This window comes from Ostrea edulis, chromosome 7 (genome assembly GCF_947568905.1).
Source record: "Ostrea edulis chromosome 7, xbOstEdul1.1, whole genome shotgun sequence".
Classification (NCBI taxonomy): Eukaryota; Metazoa; Mollusca; class Bivalvia; order Ostreida; family Ostreidae; genus Ostrea; species Ostrea edulis.
The window spans coordinates 42,412,848-42,437,232 of record NC_079170.1 but is presented as its reverse complement, the minus strand read 5'-3'; the positions used below and the strand labels follow the sequence as shown (position 1 = coordinate 42,437,232).

At 36.0% G+C, this 24,385-nt stretch overlaps 2 protein-coding genes and 1 long non-coding RNA gene across 6 annotated transcripts in view; 2 read left to right on the top strand and 1 right to left on the bottom strand.

The window, feature by feature from the left end:
• LOC125655072 (UBX domain-containing protein 7-like) overlaps positions 1-24,385 on the bottom strand; it is a 29,609-nt gene that overhangs the window by 3,509 nt on the left and 1,715 nt on the right. For 2 of the 4 annotated variants that reach the window (XM_048885229.2, XM_048885228.2), the window contains exons 2-8: positions 24,065-24,245; positions 23,513-23,577; positions 18,030-18,074; positions 15,143-15,211; positions 8,793-8,905; positions 6,468-6,614; positions 181-271 (exon numbers count right to left, since the gene is read on the bottom strand). In XM_048885229.2, the coding sequence (XP_048741186.2) occupies positions 181-271; positions 6,468-6,614; positions 8,793-8,905; positions 15,143-15,211; positions 18,030-18,074; positions 23,513-23,577; positions 24,065-24,245 (711 nt within the window). The remainder of the gene's footprint in view (positions 1-180; positions 272-6,467; positions 6,615-8,792; positions 8,906-15,142; positions 15,212-18,029; positions 18,075-23,512; positions 23,578-24,064; positions 24,246-24,385) is intronic. The other 2 variants (XM_056144485.1, XM_048885230.2) reach the window with 1 other exon arrangement.
• LOC125655074 (dentin sialophosphoprotein-like) lies at positions 4,902-16,033 on the top strand. Its single transcript, XM_056144483.1, has 3 exons — positions 4,902-5,378; positions 9,458-9,516; positions 10,197-16,033. Exons 2-3 carry the CDS (start codon positions 9,471-9,473, stop codon positions 14,870-14,872), a joined length of 4,722 nt encoding a protein of 1,573 aa, XP_056000458.1. The 5' UTR covers positions 4,902-5,378; positions 9,458-9,470; the 3' UTR covers positions 14,873-16,033.
• LOC125655073 (uncharacterized) lies at positions 19,632-20,058 on the top strand. The gene is made up of 2 exons (XR_007362569.2): positions 19,632-19,748; positions 19,993-20,058. It is a non-coding gene; the product is annotated as an uncharacterized LOC125655073 (long non-coding RNA).

Here is a 24,385-nt window from a genome sequence, read left to right as displayed (position 1 = left end):
CATGACCAACATGCTTTCTTTTCTCAAACCTTGAAAGTTTGGTTCTAGGAGGAAAGTCAAATCTATATGAGACGTGTATATACTGATCAGCAAATCTGTACTTGGGTCAACAAAATATATTATAGACTGATCATCAAGTCTGTTCTTGGGTCAATAAAATATATATCGTGATCATCAAACCTGTTCTTGGGTCGATAATAGCTATATATGGGTATTCTTCCACTTTATAGAACTGCTTGAATTTCCCACCCTCTTCACTGTCGTGGTAAACCTACAAGAGAAGTGAACATTATTTATTTCAATTCGAATTATATCTCTCTTACTGTGTGGATTGAATTAAATTCATTAAATGCAAATTTTTATGGATTGCCAAGATTTTACAATTCGTTGGCATGTAATATCATTGTTATGGTCTCTATACATTGAAATATTAATGTATGTTGTGTATTTCATTGTAGTTTGAAGTTCATGGAACAGATTACCTCTGGAATCCACACTCGAGCCCCCATGAAATCTAATGATTCCAGTGTTTCATGAAAACAGACCATGTCATTGAAAAACATTTCATACACAGCAAAATGTTGACAGTCATAATACTGTAAATGTGATTATTTATGCATGAGGGAAATTAACACTAATTACTCGGCCACATAATAAGCGTTTAAATTTCCCCCACGTCTATAGTTATAAATATCTGATATATCATATCGAGTTGTCGTGTAATTTCCCTCCATGTGTAATGGTGGACGTGGAAAAACGCGTACTTAACCCCCAACGTAAATAAGCACTTTAACAGTATTTCTACTTTCCATCATCCACACTGATATTTTCTGTTTCATCTCTGAGTAGCTTGAGAAAACATATTTCATAATCAGAGTTTATTCCAAATATCTATATTGTTTTTATCTTATAATTTTTTTCCTATTGTTAATCAAACTTTATGAATTTGAAATCAGCCCTCAAGCCTTCTGACAAACAAGAGATGTTTGTAAAACACATATGCCCCCCATAGTGCAAAATTGAAAAGGGTTATACACACACATCATTTAATTGATAGTAGTATCATCAATTCAAAATACTGAGCAGACAATATCTTCCTATGTCAAGAGTGAATTGACCATGTGACCTAAATATCAATAGGGGCCATCTACTCCTTATGCTGTACCAGTGTACCAAGTTTGGTGTCAATCAAGCAAATAATTCTTAAAATATAGGAGACACTATATTACTATGTCCAGTTCAACAATTGACTTTTGACCTCAAAATCAATATGGGTCATCTTCTCCTGAAGATGTACCAGTGTACTAAGTTTGATGTCTGTCAAGCAAAAGGGTTATCAAGATATTGAGTGGACAGTATATTACTATGTTCAGTTTGACCTTTGACCATGTGACCTCAAAATCAATAGGAGTCATCTCCTCCTGAATATACACCACTGTACTAAGTTTGATGTCTGTCAAGCAAAGGGTTTTCAAGATATTGAGCGGACAGTATATTCCAATGTCCAGGTTGACCCTTGACCTTTAAACATGTGACATCAAAATCAATAGGGATCATCTTCTCCTGAAGATGTACCAGTGTACCAAGTTTGATGTCTGTCAAGCAAAGGGTTCTCAAGATATTGAATGGACAGTATATTCCTATGTCCAATTTGACCCTTGACTTTTGACCATGTGACCTTAAAATAATTAGTAGTCATCTTCTCCTGAAGATGTATCAGTGTACCAAGTTTGATGTCTGTCAAGCAAAGGGTTCTCAAGATATTGAGCGGACAGTATATTCCTATGTACAGTTTAACCCTTGACCTTTGACCACGCGACCTCAAAATCAATAAGTGTCATCTTCTCCTGAAGATGTACCAGTGTACCAAGTTTAATGTTTGTCAAGCAAAGGGTTCTCAAGATATGGAGCAGACAGTATATTCCAATGTCCAGTTTGACCCTTGACCTTTGACCATGTGATCTGAAAATCAATTGGGGTCGTCTTCTCCTGAAGACGTACCAGTGTACCACGTTTGATGTCTGTCAAGCAAAGGGTTCTCAAGATATTGAACGGACAGTATATTCCTATGTCCAGTTTGACCCTTGACCTTTAAACATGTGACCTCAAAATAAATAGGGGTAATACACGTATCAACACTTCGCGAAAGTTACGTCCCTTGTCCGCCATTTCCCGGATAAAAATCGTATTTCCCTACGTTGGCCTTTGTAATTTTCCTATCTGTACCTTTGACATCTGTTATTTTTCCATCAATTGCAGTCGACTACAATATGCCCCAGATTGGGGAAACCCATTAACTTGTATGAAAACTTGGTAATTGGCTAAAATTCAAAGTAATAACATCTTACATTTGGTAAGGTAAAGAAGGAAAACTTGGTTTTTCACCGATTGACCTTTGGCTGACCCCGAAAAGGGACGTAACTCGCGGCGAAGTGTTGATAGGTGTATTTTCTCCTGAAGATGTACCAGTGTACCAAGTTTGATGTCTGTCAAGCGAAGGGTTCTCAAAATATCGAACGGACAGTATATTCCTATTTAGTATTACCCTTGACCTTTGACCATGTGACCTCAAAATCAATAGTGGTCGTCTTCTCCTGAAGTCGTATCAGTGTACCAAGTTTGATGTCTGTCAAGAAAAGGGTTCTCAGGATACTGAGCAGACAGTATATTCCCATGTCAAGTTTACCCTTGACCTTTGACCATGTGACCTCAAAATCAATAGGGGTCATCTTCTCTTGAAGATGTACCAGTGCATCAAGTTTGATGTCTGTCAAGCAAAGGGTTCTCGAGATATTTAACGGACAGTATATTCCTATGTCCAGTTTGACCCTTGACCTTTGACCATGTGACCTCAAAATCAATGGGGGTCATCTTCTTCTGAAGATGTACTGGCGTACCAAGTTTGATGTCTGTCAAGCAAAGGGTTCTCTAGACATTGAATGGTCAGTATATTCCTATGCCCAGTTTGACCCTTGACCTTTGACCATATGACCTCAAAATCAATAGGGGTTATCTACTTCTTAGGATGTACCAGTGTGCCAAGTTTGATGTCTTTCAAGCAAAGGGTTCTCAAGATATTGAGCGGACATTATATTCCTATGTCCAGAGTAGATTGACCCTTGACCTTTGGACCTGAAAAACAATAGGGATCCTCTTCTACTCATAACTAACCCACATATGAAATATCATTATCATCAAGTGAATGGTTCTCAAGATATTGAGTGGACAACACATGGTCTACAGACCGACCGACAGGTGCAAAACAATATGCCCCCTCTTTTTCAAAGGGGGGCATAAAAAGTAATTAGTAAAATTGATAGTCTAAGATGCGATCTTTGATGTGGTGCATTACTGAGGAATAAATACACTGAAATATTTTGTCATTCAACTTTCCATTTCTTCACATCATCCATAACCTCTATCTGACAGAGACAGCAGATGATGATGTCACATCCCCTGTATTGATGTTCCATCCTTTAATGTCAGCCCCGTCTAACCCCCAATAAACTGAGAAACAGCTTCAAGACCGTGAAACTCAAAGTCTATTGTATAATTTTACCAGTCATTACTCACAATTCATCTTCTCTGGATACCAGAAAGTGTTAAAACAATGCATTAAAAGGCAAGTTGACATTTACAATTCAAGGAAACTCTTTTATCGTCAGTGATGACATTCGTCAATACTTGTTGTGTAAGCAATATAGCATTGCAAAAGTATTATACATAACAACAAGGCTTCAATAAGGCTGAGATTACCTTTTTTCCTCCTGTTTTTCTTAATCAAAGTGTGTACTTGTTTCCCTAAATCTTGTATCAAACTTTAATATATAACTGCCCTCCCAAGTAAATATTAATTCATTTTATCAGTATCAATAAAACTCATTAACCTTTAGTAATTGAAATCATACAAAAGAAAGTGGGCGGGGCACAGGGAAGTTCATAGAGGAATGGAGTTTTAATTACGCGTCACATTCTATTATATAGCAACACTTTATCACATCAAAGTACTTTACTTTCTACTAAAAATCATTGAAATAAATATCTATTGAGTTAAGAATTGAAATAGTATGAAAAAAAGGGAGGGGGGACCCATTCCAATAGAGAATTGATCGTCCAATTTTAAACATGTTTTATAACACAAGATGTCATTTACATGTGCCAGTGCTGTAACTATAATGTAATTATTCAGGTCACATGATAAGCACTGGGTGTTACTCAGAGAACTTTGTGTTTCAACTTTTAAGTGCAAAATTCCTGGTTTCTGGGTTTTGTCTTCATTATCTAATTTAAATTTAACAAAATCAGTGTAAAGAAAGACATATTTTACATATTTGGAATTTGTAGAATGGAAGATCCAGAGACAATGTTCATGGTTAAAATTCTCTCCAAGGCATACCTTTCTGAAAGAACTGCCAAGAGTAACTAACTGTAGGTGATCTCCAAGGCATACCTTTCTGAAAGAACTGCCAAGAGTTACTAAATGTAGGTGATCTCCAAGGCATACCTTTCTGAAAGAACTGCCAAGAGTTACTAAATGTAGGTGATCTCCAAGGCATACTTTTCTGAAAGAACTGCCAAGAGTAACTAACTGTGGGTGAACATTTCAAATGCAAGAAGCAAAAAATCTGTGATTTCTTTTTTCTTATTCCTCCATTATACAGGTATGTAAGCCATGTATCATTTAAATAAAAGATGTAGAAATGATTTCATAATTGATTCAAACATCATGCCCATGCAAGCATGAGCTGTACAACATGATAGTATTTTCTCATATTGATTTATGAAGTTTAAAAAGATTGTAAATTCTAAGAGCGTAAATTTTCAAGGACAATATCTCTGTTCACAAGCTGCATAAAGAAACGCCTTGACATATTGTTTCGTTTTCACTCTTCCATCACCAAAAGAAAGAAAAAACAACCATGCAGAATTAATATTCATGATCTGTCTTTCTAAACAAACAACCAGCCACTTTGTTTGTTTCTTCAACAAACTGAGCTATATTGTGAATGTGTTTATTCGAAGTTCACTTTTTTAAAAAAAAAAATCAAAATAATTATTGCAATTCATGGTCTGTGTACAAAACTATGTATTGGTCTATTTGCCATATGATGGCCGGTGTGCTCTGTGGTCATTTTGAACCGAGGTAGAAAACTCCTTGTTCACTTCAAAGAACCTACCTTGAGCATCGTTAGAATCCTTTGCATTTTAATAAGCAGAGTAATATATTACAATGATGTATCTACAGTAGGTGATAAATAGATGGCGTATTTAATGGCCAGTGAGAAGCTTGGTTGACTATTTCCCTGCTGAGGTTGGTCTGTCGACTTTCGGGACATTTCTGGTTGGATTACAGTCTAGGGTTTGGGGCACCATTCACGGTATTTAAAAATTAATTAATTTTCTTTAACATTCACTGATTAACATGCTTGATTTCACACTAATTGTACTAATAATCTTTTAGGATTGAAATATCATGTATAAAATTTGATTAAATTTGATATGCTTATAAAAACAATATAAAATGTTGATTTGACAATTAACACTCCAAACTCAAAAGAACCAAAAAACAGTGTTTGTCACCATATTTTGCTTTAGTAAATTCTAATGTTACTCCTCCTACATTTATAGAATCTAAATAACTGTGACATAGGTTCTTAATTAATATGCCACTTAACAGTAATTAAGACACAAAGAGAGAACTCTTATTTGCTGATTGATTGAAGGTATTCAGTTTCTACCTCTTCATCAATATGAATATCTTTCTTTTCTGTGGCAAATCTTACCCACAAATAGATAATTCTCAAGTTCATATAAATCTTAGTAATTGTTACTTTGATACACAGAAAGATAGATAACAATTAAGGGTAAACTATAAAAAAAAAACAACATTTAAACTCAAATTTAATTGCCTTCCAATATTTTACAGGAATTTCAAGTCCTGGCTTATTTTTGTTTAGATTATTTTTCTTTCATATGAATATCATTCACGTTTACACCGAAATATTTTAACTCCTCAGAGTTGAATTCTGTCACGATAACTCCATTGATTGCGTCATTGTGGGTTCGAACCCTGGCTGTGACAGATTAGAGTTATTAAAATAACAACTGTTCCTTAATCAATATGTGCTAAACATTGCTGGGCTTTTGGATAAGACCTTAAAAGCTTATGTTCCTTGTCACAGTAGACATTGGCACGATAAATACCCCTCACTGTTAGATCACTCACGGGTCCTAATCATAGGTCACATTAATTGCCAAAGGCATGAAAAACATAACTATTATAGGAGAATTAATTCTCAAAATGTTTGCTTCAATACACATCACAAACTTTATTATGGGTATGAAAATTCTATTTTCTTCTTTTAAATTATCAATAATACTGGTGTATATCCCCCCCCCCCCCCCCCCCCCACACACACACACAAAGAAACCAAATCCTATTCACTTCCCTGGGTTGTTGAACTTACCTGCCAGAAGACAAAATGGTCCTTGACAATGGCCTTGACCCCTTCATGGCTCCATACATCACGGTTCAGTGCTTGGCAGACAAACTCCTTCACGTCCTGTACATTGACCATAATGTACTTGTTCAGTTCTGTGCCTGCCTCCCGGGCCTTAGTAAATATTGTACAAAAATTAATACAGTTCTGTGCCTGATTTAGTCAATATTGTACAAAAATTAATACAGTTAATCCGTGCCTGATTTAGTAAATATTGTACAAAAATTAATACAATTCTGTGTCTGATTTGGTCAATATTGTACAAAAATTAATACAGTTAATCCGTGCCTGATTTAGTAAATATTGTACAAAAATTAATACAATTCTGTGTCTGATTTAGTAAATATTGTACAAAAATTAATACAGTTAATCTGTGCCTGATTTAGTAAATATTGTACAAAAATTAACACAGTTCTCTGCCCGCCTCCTGGGCCTTCGTAAATATTGTACAAATATTGATACAGTTCTCTGCTTGATTTAATAAATATTGTACAAAATATTAGTAAATATTGTACAAAAATTAATACCGTTCTGTGCCTGATTTAGTAAATATTGTACAACAATTAATAGTTTTGTGCCTGATTTAGTAAATATTGTACAACAATTAATAGTTATGTGCCTGATTTAGTAAATATTGTACAAAAATTAATACAGTTCTGTGCCTGATTTAGTAAATATTGTACAAAAATTAATACCGTTCTGTGCCTGATTTGGTCAATATTGTACAAAAATTAATACCGTTCTGTGCCTGATTTAGTCAATATTGTACAAAAATTAATACAATTCTGTGCCTGATTTAGTAAATATTGTACAAAAATTAATACAGTTCTGTGCCTGATTTAGAAAATATTGTACATGTCAAAAATTAATACCATTCTGTGCCTGATTTAGTAAATACTGTACAACAATTAATACCGTTCTGTGCCTGATTTAGTAAATATTGTACAACAATTAATTAATAGTTCTGTGCCTGATTTAGTAAATATTGTACAACAATTAATACAGTTCTGCGCCTGATTTAGTAAATATTGTACAACAATTAATTAATAGTTCTGTGCCTGATTTAGTAAATATTGTACAAAAATTAATACAGTTAATTTGTGCCTGATTTAGTAAATATTGTACAAAAATTAATACAGTTTGGTGCCTGATTTAGTAAATATTGTTAACAAATTAATACGGTTAATTTGTGCCTGATTTAGTAAATATTATACCAAAATTAATACAATTCTGTGCCTGATTTAGTAAATATTGTACAAAAATGAATAGTTTTGTGTCTGATTAAGTAAATATTGTACAAAAATTAAAATGATTAATCTGTGCCTGCTTCCCCAGCCTCAGTTAATATTGTACAAAAATTGATACACAGAACACGTCATTCCAATTGAAATGTATTACACAAAATATACTATAAAAAATATAATAGTGCATTTATTCATAACATTCATTGCAGCATTTTGAAATATAATTATACAAAGAAAAATATATATATTTATTTTTAATAAATATTAAAATTTCATGATAGTAAGAGGCCCTTGGGCCTTAGTGGTCACCCAAGTACCATGCAACAACTCTTCAAGAAAACGTCAATCAAACATTTATATTTAATATTTAGAAAGCATGTAAGTATATAACCATGTAAAAAGTGTTTTTCAGGATACACAAAAGTAATACTACAAATAGGATATTAAAATATCAAACACATTTTCACTATATACTCATTTGGGCCCTGTGAACTTCACAATTTTGGTTGAGGGATCCATGTTTTTCATCACCATATATATAGAATTCTTCTATCCGTGCTGGGGTACAGAGGAATGCATTGTTACTATATGAACCATAAAGCTCATCCTAACACTAAAGCCACTGGCACAGTGGCCATGAATTTCACATTTCTGATCGCGGTATCCTTAATCATTGTGACTATAGTGTCTGCTAGCTATAGATGTCCACCCCACACCCCCAGTAAAAAAGATTTTTTTATGATTGCATTAATGTTTTAGGATTTTGACCCCATCCCTCAAAGCTGGGAAGCAGTGCCAATGAAACTCACAATTTTAGTTTCCCATACCCGAAAGATGTTCATACCAAATTTGATATAAAATAGTCAGGTACTAAGAGAGAAGCATTTCTTGTTTAAATGTTAACGCACGACGGACTGACGACAGACAAACTACCATTTACAATAGATGACATGGGCGACTCAGGTGACCTAACAAATGGATACTTGATAAGTATAGCTGTGCTTAAAATTCATTCCAGAATTAAATAACAACATATAAGAGATCTTACGCCGGCAAACGTCCCTTTGTACGTGATATCTATTGGGGGCCTGAACAGATCCTCCAGAGTCCGCTTTTTGTAGGAGGAACTGGATCCCCGCCTCATCATCTCCTCTTGTTGCCCTTTAACACAAACATACCATTTCTGATTTTAATTCATTTTCAATTTGCAAAGCTTGTTGGTTTCACTGTGGCATGTTAATTTGCTATTTGACCGTAAAAGTAAGGGCTCTGTTTTACAAAGATTAAAAATTGTGACATTGTTCTAAAAATTTGTCAACTTTGTTCATTTTGCAAGATTATACATAAATATAGAATTACATAACAAAATTCTTCTTGATGACATTAAAATCACAATTTAATCCACCTTAAGATTAGAATAAATTGAAGAAGAAGATTTCAGTCTTAGTCGTATAACTTCTTTTGTAAAACATGGTCCTGAAGTAGTCAGCTATTTTGAAATTGTGACTGAAATATTCTCAATCTGATTAAAATCAGCTCCTCGATCTGCTCCTTTACAAAAGAAATAAAGGAGCGTATCGAGGAGCTGATTTTAATCAGATTGAAAAATTCTTTGCTATCTTTCATTAAGACAGTTTCATTAATAAGACAGCCAGTAACTGTCGGTACTAATCATTATTCTCCTATACTAATCTTGTGTATTAATGCTTTCAGAAAGACATTCCTGATGGAGCTATACCAGGCCGCTGCTCTAGTCTTTCTTTTTGCCACATGTGAGTATATGATCAAAGATTAGCCAACAAAATACAATGAGAGCAAAATGAGTTAACTAATGTTTTCAATAAATAGGTTATTGTATGAAAGACATCTGGCTCTGTTGGGGTTCTGCATTCCACACTATAAAGAGGCTGATACTACCGTAAACTTTGTTTCCAATACAGATGATTATACACAAACTTAAAACTACTGAAATTATTGCCTATGATACCAGAAAAATGGTTAAAATCAACATTATAAAATGGTTAAAATCAACATTGTAAAAAAAAAGAATACAATCAACATTGTAAAACTCTTCTTATCCGTCAGTGATGTGTCCCTGACTTGAGAATAAATTTGGTCAATTTATGCCCCTAAATACATAAAACATCTAAAACAGAAATACACACACGGATAAAAAATACTAGCAAATGAGAAGATTAAACGTGTAAACTATTCACATTAGTGACACTACGCCACAAACATCAACTTCTACACATTTTCATCTTCAAAACTGTGAAAACTAAGAAATGAATGAAGATTTACTCATTTTTCTATCTGACCAACTTTCAAGAAACCTACATATGTGGTTGATGTAAATCATACAATTCATTTAGTCAGCCTTAGTGCATCAACCATTTTTCCTCAAAAACTGACTTTCAAAGGCTATATTCTTCTTATATCTATAATATTGTAGTTAGTGGAGGACAATCAGAAGTTCACCATGAATTGGCATTGGATAACTTCAACAAATTAGTCAGTCAGAGTTTGCTTGGTCACAGTATTACAAAGCGTGATGCAGAAGACGATGATGGAACAGACGACCTAACAGATGACATCACAGACACAGGTGTGCTTAACGAAGCTGTGGATCACTCAGGAGACGCTACAAAAAACTCTGGAGAAGGTCAACATGTTTCTGCAGATGGTCAAGGAGATGATTCTGGAGATGGTCAAGGAGATGTTTCCGAAGGTGGTCAAGGGGATAATTCAAGAGATGGTCAAAGAGACGATTCTGGAGATGGTCAAGGAAATGAATCCGGAGAAGGTCAAGGGGATGACTCTGAAGGAGATCAAGGGGATGACTCAGGAGAAGGTGGGAATTGCAATACATGTAATGATAAAGAAAACTCGGGAGATACAGACAGTGACAGCGGTCAGAGAGCTGGAACAGATTCCGAAGAAAATACCAACTCTGATGACAGCCAAGGAAGCGATGCAGAAGAAAAAGGAACTGGCAGTGACTCGGGAGATGGAACCAACAACAGTTTAGAAGAAGGAAAGGACTGCAATGAATGTGGAAGCAATAAAGGAAGTACAGACAGTGACTCACAAGAATCAGGGAGTGGTGGATCAGGAGATGATTCAAACTGCAATGAATGTGGAAGCAATAAAGGAATCACAGACAGTGACTCACAAGAATCAGGAAGTGGTGGATCAGGAGATGATTCAAACTGTAATGAATGTGGAAACAATAAAGGAAGCACAGGCAGTGACTCACAAGAATCAGGAAGTGGTGGATCAGGAGATGATTCAAACTGCAATGAATGTGGAAGCAATAAAGGAAGCACAGACAGTGACTCACAAGAATCAGGAAGTGGTAGATCGGGAGATGATTCAAACTGCAATGAATGTGGAAGCAATAAAGGAAGCACAGGCAGTGACTCACAAGAATCAGGGAGTGGTGGATCAGGAGATGATTCAAACTGCAATGAATGTGGAAGCAATAGAGGAAGTAGGGACAGTAACTCACAAGAATCAGGGGGTGGTGGATCAGGAGATGATTCAAACTGCAATGAATGTGGAAACAATAAAGGAAGCACAGGCAGTGACTCACAAGAATCAGGAAGTGGTGGATCAGGAGATGATTCAAACTGCAATGAATGTGGAAACAATAAAGGAAGTACGGACAGTGACTCACAAGAATCAGGAAGTGGTGGATCAGATGATTCAAACTGCAATGAATGTGGAAACAATAGAGGAAGTGCAGACAGTGATTCACAAGAATCAGGAAATGACATAGATGGAATAGCATTCAAATTAAAAGACAGACTAGATGATTCCAAAGATGATGACAGTGACTCGCAAGAGAAGGTGGGTGAAGACTCAAATGAAAAGAATGATGGAAATGTTGAAACAGGAACAGATACCACTGGAAAGGAAAGCAACTCTCAAGAGAATAGTGGTGATGACTCCCAAGAGGTTTCTGCAAAACTTGAGGGAATTACAGGTGATGACTCTGAAGAACGGCAGCGTGATGACTTTGAAGCGATCACAGAAATCAATCAATGGGAATTAAATCAAGCTGAACCTGATTCACAAATGCCTGATACCACAGGGGAAAATGACATTCACATGCCAGACAGCATTCATACACCAGACGGTATTCATACACCAGACGGTATTCATACACCAGACGGTATTCATACACCAGACGGTACTTACACACCAGATGGTACTTATACACCAGACGGTACTTATACACCAGATGGTATTGATACACCAGACAGCATTCATACACCAGACGGCATTCATACACCAGACGGTATTCATAAACCAGATGGTATTTATACACCAGATGGTACTTATACACCAGACGGTACTTATACACCAGATGGTATTGATACACCAGACAGCATTCATACACCAGACAGTATTCATACACCAGACAGCATTCATACACCAGACAGCATTCATACACCAGACAGCATTCACACACCAGACAGCATTCACACACCAGACGTCATTCACACATCAGAAGGAAACGTTCCACAACACAGCGGCAGTTTAACTTCTGAGTGGCCATCATTTAATGGTGGAGATTTTTTCATGGAAAGTAATAATGGAGTCCCAGTTCAGCCCGATTCATCTTGGCAGGATCCATCAACAAATACTGATCACAAGACCTCTGATACAAATCAAGGCATTCCTGTCCAGCCAGACTCTTCCTGGCACAGCCCTTCTTCAGCTACTGAATCTCAATATTCTGGAAATACTCAAGATCCTGTTGTGCAACCAGATATTGGAGTACACTCAGGCTCATCAGGAAGAGAGGTAGGAATTCCCATTGATACAAACTACAATGCTGGTGGCAACACCGAACACAGCCAGACCGGATTTATCCAGTCAGACCTCGAACCTAGTAGCTCAACTGTTCATACCTCCGAATCTCAAGCTTCGGATGTTCAAAAAGAATACATACACAGAGTTCCTTCTTCTGACTTATCTTGGCAGGATCCATCCAAAAGTACTGACTACACAACATCCGAGCCAAATCAAGGCATTCCAGTTCAGCCCGATTATTCTTCACAAAGCCCTTCCACATTTGCTGATTCACAATATTCTGAAAGTACTCAAGATCCTGCTGTGCAACCAGATATTGGAGTACACTCAGGCTCATCAGGAGGAGGGGTAGGAATTCCCATTGATACAAACTATGACGCTGGTGGCAACACCGAACACAGCCAAACTGGATTTATCCAGTCAGACCTCGGACCTAGTAGTTCAACTGTTCACACCTCAGAATCCCTAGCTTCAGGTGCTCAGAGTGAATCAATACAAAACATACCTTCCTCAAATTATGAAACAGGGGGAAATACAGCAGCAAGCCACACCCACATCACAAACCCACAGCCCAGGACAGAAGTTCTCGGAACAAATTTAAAATCCCCAGATACCAGTAGATTGATACAGCAAGACTCTACAGTCGTACTATCCAATAAAGCCGATGTTGTCAGCACAGGAATTGATACATTTTCCATTGACAAAACTTCTCAAAGTTTCAGACCAACAGTTGATTCAGCAGCAACGACTTCTGTTGATCCCTCTGCACCATCTGATGGATTTGTGGATTTGAGTATTAAAGGAAAAGGACATCTCGTGGAAGGCGGTCCGCAACATGTTAATGGTATAGCAGTGGGTAATTACATCAAGGGGCCCTCCGAGGCAAGAACATGGTCTGATTCTACTAAACCTTATAAGACAGGGGTTATTGAACTTGTACATAAATCCGGAAAAGCACATGGGCTGAAAAAAATATGTGTTCACATTCACCAAGGTCCCCAACAAGTATCTTCTACTGTTGTACAGAGAGGGAAACCGACTGGGGGGTTGAAAACCTTCTTAAAATCAATTCTTCAGGAGGGAGTTGTCACATCAGAGAAGCTTGAAACAAATCACGGCAGTGCAACAGGAAAAATCAACATTAACATCCCCGATGGAGCCACCGATGTCGCTGGAAGAATTGAAAAACAATTTGTTCGTACAATTCCAGAATACCAATCAAATCAAGCCCCTCAGGCCTTCATAAACGAACCTCGAGAAATTTCTCTAAGTAGCAGCGCACGGATAAAGAAACCCTCCAAAATATTCTTGGCAATTACCAGTAAAATTAGAGAGGCGGACGGAGCATCTGCCTATGGTTATCTCAAAGATAAAACTAGATACGTGAAGAAACCTAACAATGGCATCATCAGGATTTATACAACACAATCTGATGGATCTAAGAAGATGAAGAAGGTTTTCGTAAACCTTCGCCAATCGCCGCCGATTATCCGAACAAGTACTGCCACAAGAGCTATAAGGATTCCCAGCAGGACGACTAGAATGTTTACGACTGACAGCGACGGTTCCGTCACCATCGGCTCGGGAGGTCAAAAGAACGCCGCTGGATCATCATCCCCCCTGAGTGGATTTACGACTGGAGAGATGCTAAGAATTAACAGTGGACAACCTCAATCTACCGAAGGCCGTGGACGTAGACTACGTACTATGTATGTAGACGGTCAACCCCTTGTTGAGTCTGTCAGTGGACATATGATACAAGCAGATGGAGGAAATGCTTGGACTGACCATGGTCATGATCACGTAATGCAAGTTAGAAGTGGGCGACCTCAATCTAACGAAGGTCATGGACACAGAATAAGTACTATGTATGTAGAAGGCCAGCCCCTTGTTGGATCCGCCAGTGAACATGTGATAAGAGTAGATGGACGAAATGTCCAAGCTAACGGTGATCACAGAGTGCAAACCATCCGACTGGGAGATCGAGAAATTATCGTAAACAAGCACATAGTAGACGGTGGCAACCTTAATAACTTTGAACGTCACCACACTAGCGGTAGCTCTGTTCACAAAAACGAAGTGAAAGTACCTGGTACCTCTTTCCATGTGCATAGTCATGGAAACGCACATGTGGTCCACGACGAACAACACACAAATGTAGATGAAGCCACTTACAAGAAAGTAATGGATATAATTAATCGTAGGCGTATTGAGACCAACATTGTATCTAGTCCTTTTGACTCATCTGTCTCCTCTTTCAGAAGAGTGACTCAAAATCGTGGTGTAGAGGGCATTCCAATTCCGATCTAACTTTATGGAAGTCATCGCAAACTTAGATAGCCTGTCCGCATTTTGACTTGTGAATCAAATTCTTGTAAACAACTGAAAATTGCACAAAACAGTGGACAGAATTCAATGTGATTACTTTGTTAGCAGATGCACGATGTACTGGGTACTCTGATGTTTTACCTTCAAACTATTCCATCACACTAAGTTATACAGACACTCAAAATCAGTGTGTTTATGATGGCTCATAATCTGAGAGCAAATTATATATCAAATACGCCAAGTCATACTTACGAGCCTCTGCTTGAAAATCACGGAAGCCATCAAAAACGGACCGAGCTTGTCTCCGTCTTCCTCGTAGAACTAAATTTAAAATAGAATTTATAAATATATCAAATGTGGGCTACTAGTAAGTACTACAAAAACAGAATACTAGTGCTCGATTCCTATCTAAGGAATGAAATGCAAAACCAATACATATCATGACTTGAGGTTTCCTATTTCATTGGTGTCCATGCACTAAATATTCAATCATAAATCATAATTAATATAATATCTCTTTCATTATTTGAGTCCTTGATAAATTATAGTGCCTTAGACTGATTACATGTGATATATCTGGGGTACATGTATAAATGTTAAAAAAGTACTGGGATAAGATGGCTGTAACCTTTACCTTCAGCCTTCTGAACACATTTTCAATCAATCTAAATATCAATTTCTTTAATATTTTCAATATGCACACTTTCAGCATAATTATCATGATCAATGCTTCAGATTTCTGTCTATAAAAGCATAAAACAGTTAAAAATTTCTCACTTTAAATACATCGACCTGCATGTGCTTTAGAAGCATGCACCTCAATCTAAACTAATTTCAATCAAGGTATCCAATCAAGTGCTTCCATTAAATTAACTATGTCCTTCTTTGTGACAACTTTTGGTAGAAAGGGGGCGGGGGGTGGTAATATTAAAACAGAGACCATATGAAGTTGTGGTCATCCTCACCAACATATACTAAGACTGAAATACTGAGTGGGACTACCCACATTACGAATCTGACCTGGCTCTGCATTAGTAACGAATGACGAGTACCGTACTATATTTTTACTTGTATATTACCTGTATATTCCGGATATTGTCTTTGAATCTTGTTATTATTGGCAAAATAAAATCTTTAACCCATTTTTGTCCCGTGATTTTGTTTATTTATAGTACCTGTACAGAGCAGTAATTCATACACGTAGATACATATTCTAACTGGACAGAACGCACAATGTGTAACATATTTATTCATTTTTTTTTTTTATGAAAAATGTTTCTTTATTAGTAGAATATTTACTATTTTTGAAATACTTGGCAATGCATGGGAAAGACGAAAACTTTCATGTTTCATATTTTCACATTTGCATTAGTCTAGAGATGGTCAATGCACGTGTATATTTCAATGGATGTTTTTAAAAATTTGCTTCCAAGTTTTCATTGATACGTCTCCTCCAGTCAGAATGTGTTTATATATCTGTTGTAGATACAGAGAGGGATCTCGGCAATGTCAACAGAAAGTTTACCCTTGAAAATAAGGAACTTTGAGCTTTAAACTACAATGTCAACATACATCAAAATCACTAAGATTGAGATCGGATTGGTCTCACAGCTGTACAGCTAACTGTATCTGTCCCTATCTACTAGACTTGCTCAAATCTCTATGTTGTTTTTATTACTTTATCATTTCGTTCAAATTTTTTTGTTTCAAAAGTCTAAATATCTGCTCTCTACCATATTTAAATGTCACCAAACATATGTTTGGCATTATTAAAAAGTATTAAAGAGAGCAATGATTATTAAACATAGAGACTTGAGCAAGTCTACCTATCTACACAAGATCTTTGATATACAATGGACACATCTTTAAAAGAACTTTGGTATATACAGTGTCACCTCGGTATATTGTCGACTTTTGTCCTAGCCTATTTAGGCGTTATAACAAGGGTGGCATTATAAAGGGTTTGGTCATTTCAATTCATCAATTTGAAAGAAAAAAAATGTGGTTGATCGGTTAGTAAATTATTGTCTTCCACTTTTGACAAGATATATAAATGCATAAAATTGTTTTGCCTTACTTCTTAAATCTTCATTAATAGTGGGATGTACTGTTCTTGTGCATTTGTAAAACACATTTAAGTATATATGTACAACCGTTTCATTTGTGTCATGGTAGGTTCTACGATGACTGAATACGTTGAGCGGTTGACAAACACATGTAATGGTTGCCACTTTTTTTCTGGAACACACATCAATACACACAGATGACACATAGGTCACATGGTACAAAAAATTTACAGCAGCTGATAGAAGTTTCGTTTCTCAGTTATTTATGTGTGCCGGGCAATTTTACTGAGATAATTTCAGAGACAATTCTTAATTGATTATATTCCAGCTATTATCGCAATTACCTAAACTTACCTGTTTTCATGACATGCACTAAATAAAGATTTGTTAGATTCACTGGACAGACCAATTATGTATTATTATGCAATGGCTTTGAATCCCTAGTTGCTGGCTTTAGAATCGGTGGAACTATTCACTACAGGTATTTTTGTACCCGAAAACAAATGGCAGATGGTGGTAGGCGAATATCAGGTTTTTAGCGTGTATGGAAATTCATTCTACACATTTCGAGGGTGGTGATATACCGAGCTGACACTATTGGAGCAAGATTTTTGGTACTTCATTTGGAGGGGTGGGGGTTATATCTCCATCCAGAATTAGAGAGAGAGAGTATTCAAAGTCCATGCTCTAAATACTAAAAGTCTACAAGCTGAGAAAGCACCATCATCTGAAATCTGAATACCAGAATAATACCACACAAGGAGATATTCTACTTGCAGAAAGAGCTTGAAAAATATAAACGATGCTCCACTGAAGCAGTACGCAACAAACAACATTAGATTACGAGTAAAACATTGATAAAATACACCATCTTGTTTCAGAAAATAAAATACTTTTTACAATCACAATGGACATTGCTTGAAATTTAAAGGAAATTCGCACCACGCCACAACAGCAATACAAAAAGCCGTGAATCATGCACTACTCTTCTGATCTAAGAACGCGGCCCTAGAATTAATATTTTATCCAATCATGCATGGACGGTCACTAGAAGCTGAGAGAGAAACACCAACCACTGTCCTGTGGATGGAGCATTTCCTCCATGTGTGGGGCTGAAACTGCATAAAGATTAACATTATGTGGTGGTGTTTCAACAAATGGTACACAACAAACGAAATCCACATTTCATTTTCTATTACTGAAATCAACATGCTGTATTTCATCATTTAACTCTTGTGATACCAAATGACCTATTTCTAGGTGTGTCCGTCTACAACATCTCTTGAAGTTAAATATTTCTTTCATATTACCTTCAACATTGAAGCAAACACACACTTCATAATTACAGTCTTTGAGCAATAAGGATTTAAGTTTACATAATCATATTCAATGAGAATGATGCTGGTATTTTGGATATTCTCTGAGTGAACCAAACAATCTGAAAAAAAAATCATTGTTGAGGGCATCCTATCCTAGGTTTGAAATTTTACAACCATCCGTATATTGATACTTGTATCCAGAAGGACTTGAGGAAATGTCCTATAGGATTTCCTCTGACAGAGGAAATGTCCTACAGGATTTCCTCTGACAAGTACCATTTGTTCAATCAACTAATATCACCTTCCATAACTTTCATCTTCTAAACCATATTCTACTTTCATTTTATTGTACCTGCTACTTTCTGTTCTATAATTACTGATAGGCAAATACTTCCTATACAGTATGTTTACTTCATTCAAAATTTTCTATCGAACTAAAAATTACAATCCACAATTCACAATAGGTTTTCTTTTCAGAAATGTTATTTTCACTTAATGACAAATATCCAAACATATCTAATATTCATACTACATTGTATTTCCATTTCCCTAGATCTTCAAGATCAAGATTTTAGGATAGAGACAAAATGACACCTACAAAAAGTCCACAGCATCCAGTATGGTTGATGTCAAACATTCTCTCTGACAATTAATTTCACTTAATATCTACCTGTTTCTCAATGACTTCACTGAAGATCTACATGTATCTACTTGTTAAGTAAGGGATCAAAGGGCATTTGGCATTGAAATTATACAATTCCATAACCTTAATAAAACCTGGAAATTTTACCATTATTAAGAATGAATAGCACACCTGACATCCCAAATATATGAACATATTCTACAGGTATGCAAAAATAAAATCAGAAGATATATTCTTAAAACTTTGTCCTTTTATATAAAAATTGTTCACCTGTCTGATCAGCTGATCAGCCTAGCAAATGAAATCATTAAATAGTATGGCAATCTCTACACAGAATGTTTGAATCACTCAGGGGACTAAATTTTTTTCTGAATGATTTTACATTCAAATTGCAAATTGTTTGCTAAACATGCTAAATGATGTAGAATGTTGAATTTCCAACAGTACTACATCATTTACACATGTAATATACCAGCGTACTACATCATTTACACATGTAATATACCAGCGTACTACATCATTTACACATGTAATATAGTTTTTGTTACATGTGTTAAACCCTCTTTTCTAAACTAGTTGCATGGTTCAATAAGGTCAGACTCTCCTGATATTTACATGATATACAGTACCCGCAATGTTATTCATGACATCATAAACGGTATAACATGATACATGCACAATATGATACAATACATAAAATATGTAGTGGCGCCGGAATTTATTCCGGATTTGGTTCGGTTATTAGATTGTTTACAGTTTGATCCGGCATAGGCCATGCTTGTTTTTATAGCAAAAGTTGATTTGTGTTTTGGTGTTTGTGCCCCTAAAGAGTAAGTACAGTGTATATTTGTTGTCATATAGCGTGTAATTAGTTATAACACATGCATTTATGTTATTAGTTAAGCTCATGACTGTTTTCATGATTTGAAATGTGCGTTATTATTTTGTTCCAGTATGGTGTGCCATGAATGTCATTATTTTGTTGTTTTGATATTCAGCGTTAGCGTGTTGATTGAATACTGTCTTGTGATATTGTAATATGTAATTAATATTGTTCTTACATGTATGTTTCAGTTTCCACCCTCGGTGAGAGAGGTTTGTGAGCACTGAGCTGACCAATAAACATTTTCTCAAATTTTATTGTGTCATACGCTTACAAAATACGATAGGAAACACACACACGATTTGATAGTATACAGTGTCACACAATACGATATGATACACACACGATACGATAGGATACACACACAATACAATAGGTAGCTGCAATAATGTAGCCCTCTCTGATTTTTTTTTTTTTTGATTTTTTTTAGGAGAGGGCTACAACTCCTTAGGATCTCCGTAATGGTGCAAATGCGGGAGTGATTCACTCCCGCAACATTTGCGCTCATTCTAAACATTTGCTGACTTTCTTTACGTAAATAAAATGATATTCTATATTTCTTAGTCAATATATAAATTTACAACCTGCAACTTAAGGTTTGTGAGGCTCTATTCTACCGTTTTCAACAATTTCGATAAATTCCAATTTCTCGATTCATATTTGTGCGCCATGTTTGATGTACTGAAGTATAAACTTCCGATTGTCAAGTCATTTGCATATGCCATATAAGGTAGTATTTACATCAATGGAAAAGTATGGAGGCGAAAGCTATTTCGTCGGTATTGAAAAGGTTTGAATTTAATATCAAGTTAAAAACCGAACAGCCGAGTGTAAATTCTTTCTGCAACAATATGATTTTCCTTTCTTTGTCGAAGTGGCTCGAGTAACTACATTTTCGCGCTGATTGTCAATGCTTAGGTTTTTCATTAGATCCACCTACGAGATCTCGCGATAACAAGCATGGCGGAGCAGACGAAGAATTTTGCATGCTGTACATTGTATTTAATGAAAAACACCTTTATTAGACATGCCCGAGCACAAAGTTGGTACTCCTTTTGGTGTAAACAACATTTGGGACTAATACACAGAGTTTATTATCGGTTATTTATAAAATTATTTTGCACCATTACGGAGATCCTATGGAATTGTAGCCCTATCCCGAAAACGTCAGAATTAAAAAAAATTGGATAGGGCTACATTATTGCAGCTATACAATAGGATATACACACAATACGATAGGATATACACACAATACGATAGGATATACACACAATACGATAGGATATACACACAATGTGATAAACAGATGACACAATATGATACAGTGTCATACAATACAATAGTATACAGTGTCACGTGATACGATAGGATAATGTCACGTGATACAATGTCACATGATACAATAGGATACACACATGATGCACTAGGATACACACACAATATGATTAGTATACACAGTGTCACATGATACGATATGATAAACGATTTTCACTGTAGACCTGATAAATGCAAAACAAAAGAAATGATCTTCATGATAAACGGAAAACTTGATAGAAATGTTGTAAATTTAAAAGTGTTTTAAACAGAATGAAACTTGAATAGCTACAAAAAGAATTGTGCATTACCTTGATAATCCTAACATATACAGGTAAATTAATGCAGGTATGTCAAGTAGATGTACCCCTAATTGGCAGGTGTTTTAAACAGAATGAAACTTGAATAGCTACAAAAAGAATTGTGCATTACCTTGATAATCCTAACATATACAGGTAAATTAATGCAGGTATGTCAAGTAGATGTACCCCTAATTGGCAGGTCTACAGCCCCCCCCCCCCCCCCCCCCCCCAATTTCAGGTCTACAGCTCCCCCCCAATTTCAGGTCTACAGGACCCGCCCCTCTGATTTCAGGTCTACAAGCCCCACCCCTACGATATCAGGTCTACAGGCCCCGCCCTCTAATTTCAGGTCTGCAGGCACTGCCCCTCTGATTTCAGGACTACAGGCCCCGCCCCTCTGATTTTGATAGATAGATGTTAAACAATCAACGCTTCAGTGAAACACAAAATGTTACATGTGATTTTAATGCAAAATCCACACAGTAAAAGTATTCAAAACTGGATAATTCTCTTTCTCTGTGGGTGTAGTCTTCAAGCATGGGAATATGCCTCCACGAACAAGCTAGTATAAAGTTTTATTTCACATCAAAGTATTTTAATCATCTCTGCACAATTTTCTTGACTTGCACCAAAAATTGATATTAATAATTCTATATATATATGAAATAACAAAAATTCAAACATGGTATTCCATGTTTGCTTTAGACTTCTTTTGAACTGATCAGAATATGAGTATCTTTATAAGAAAGTAAATTACTTTACAATGGAATGTTATTAATGTGCTCCTTGAAAAATGTTTTTTTTTTGTTTTTTTGCATCCTGTTTAATTAATTTTTCAATGATTTCACAATTAAAATCAGGAGACACTGATAAACACACAACACGATAGAAAACAGAAAAACCTGATAAACACAAAACCTGATACCAGGCCAAAAATAAAAATTGATTTGTTTGATGTACTCCGACCGACCCGTGAAAATCGCCCCTACCCCATCATTTTTTTCAGTACTTTTAATTTTTTTTTTTTAATTTGGTTTCCAGGGAAATAGACATTGTTTCATTTTAAAGGTTTATATTCTCTAAGAAACTTTTTTGATGAATGTTTTATAGCAATAATTATTAAATCTGTCTTGTCCAATGTTTAATGAAAACATCAATAAATTTCTAAGTCTGCGTTTTTATGACAATAATCAATTTTTTCGATACTGCAAAAAAAAAAAAAATACCTACCTACCTACCCACCTTGAAAAATGTGGGTCGGAGTAAATCAAACAAAAATATTTTTAATGATGGCCTCATAGGATATATGCACAATTGAACATGAAAGAAATGTCAAGAATAGCTTTGCGGGTACTGCACACATATAAAATAGAATTCATAATTGATATATCATGTTTGCTAAAATTTTAACTAGTCAATCTCAACAATACGAATATTTATCTTATCTTAAAGTCATATCTAAAACACCCATCATGACTTTCATTTCTTATATTGGGTCCTAAGTAAAGAAAGAGTCACTACCCTGCTTAATGTCATGAGTTTTATGCAGCACTGGGAGCTACCAGCAAACTGGGACCGGTGTATAATAAAAACAAAATGTGTTTGTCAAACACTGATGCTCCCGTGTGGCCAAACTTCAAGGTCAAAGGGTCAAAAAACTTTTGGTACTAAAAGAAAGATCTAGTCATAAAGAATACACATTTGAAAAATGAAAGCCCCCATCACCATCCATTTAAAAGTTATGACCAAGTTTAAAGTTTTTGTGGACAAACAGACAGATCCAAAAACTATGCCACAGAATCTTGGATTATGGGGACATAAAATACTACAAGAATGTGTTATGAAACTGATAATAAAGTATGTAGCAAACTTGATAAAAACAACTCTTCCTCATCATACTTCGTATCAACCGTCAATCAATATCAGCCTTCAGACTTCTAGTCCTCTGGCTGAGACTGGGGTCAAAGGTTAATACGGTGTGTGATAAAGAAAAACGGCAAGTCCTACATGTATCATAAAGTTTCATCCGTCTAATTTCTATACATACTCAGTGATCACTTAAGGACATTTTAAAATCCACGTCAAAACAACCTACCGAATGCTGGTAAGTCTTCCACTAAAGTCTCATTCCTCTGAGGTATGGGGGCTCTTATATCATCCCTAAAAGTAAAAAAATACAAATAATCTTAAATAAAATATCAGAGAAATATTACCGGTACCGTGGAGTCGTTAGATTTCATGAATAACCTCCCAACAATGTTAAAACACAATGGAGTACACAAATTACGTATTGTTTCAATGTACAGAAACCACACCCACGAAATGACATCCCAACGAAAATGTTATATCTCAACAATCCACAAAAATTACATCCCAACGAAAATGTTATATATCAACAATCCACAAAAATTGGTCCTTGCGAATTCCAATGATTCCCCAGTATTTTATGTAATATCTACCATACTAATAGTTACTGTTCTATTAAAATACATTCTTTTTATATACACATTACATCTATTCATTATAATTACTCAAATTATGTACCTGTACGTCTAAAACAAAAATCATAAAGAGGCCTTTCTTTAAGGCTAGCAAAAGCTGGTTAAGCTTCCATTAACAATCAGATTTTTACATGTACTACAATTACTCTAAGTCAATTGGCGCGGAAGAAGATGCCCCTCTTGTAGCTGGGCTGTTACGTTCGGCCGATGCCCCACCCTGGTCCACGGAGGCAGGGGGGCCCTCACTGTCCATGTGCATGTCTATTGCCAGCTCCAGATTTCCATTACAGGCCTCCAGTAGGTTCTTCCCCACCTCTTCATCTGCACCTACAGATACAAGTTACAAGTTCATTCTATGCCTGTCCCCATTTCAAATTCATGTTTATTTTGTTATACAGTTAGAGACTTAGAGTGACTTCCCTTTGAAAGTAACATGGTATATATGGTGCATGTAAATAATCTCGGTT

What these genes read in the sequence shown, in the direction of transcription:
- LOC125655074 (XM_056144483.1), top strand. Translation starts at nt 9,471, where the DNA reads ATGGAGCTATACCAGGCCGCTGCTCTAGTCTTTCTTTTTGCCACAT. An exon ending in AGTCTTTCTTTTTGCCACAT is followed by an intron (nt 9,517 to 10,196) that starts GTGAGTATATGA and finishes ATAATATTGTAG; the next exon opens with TTAGTGGAGGACAATCAGAA.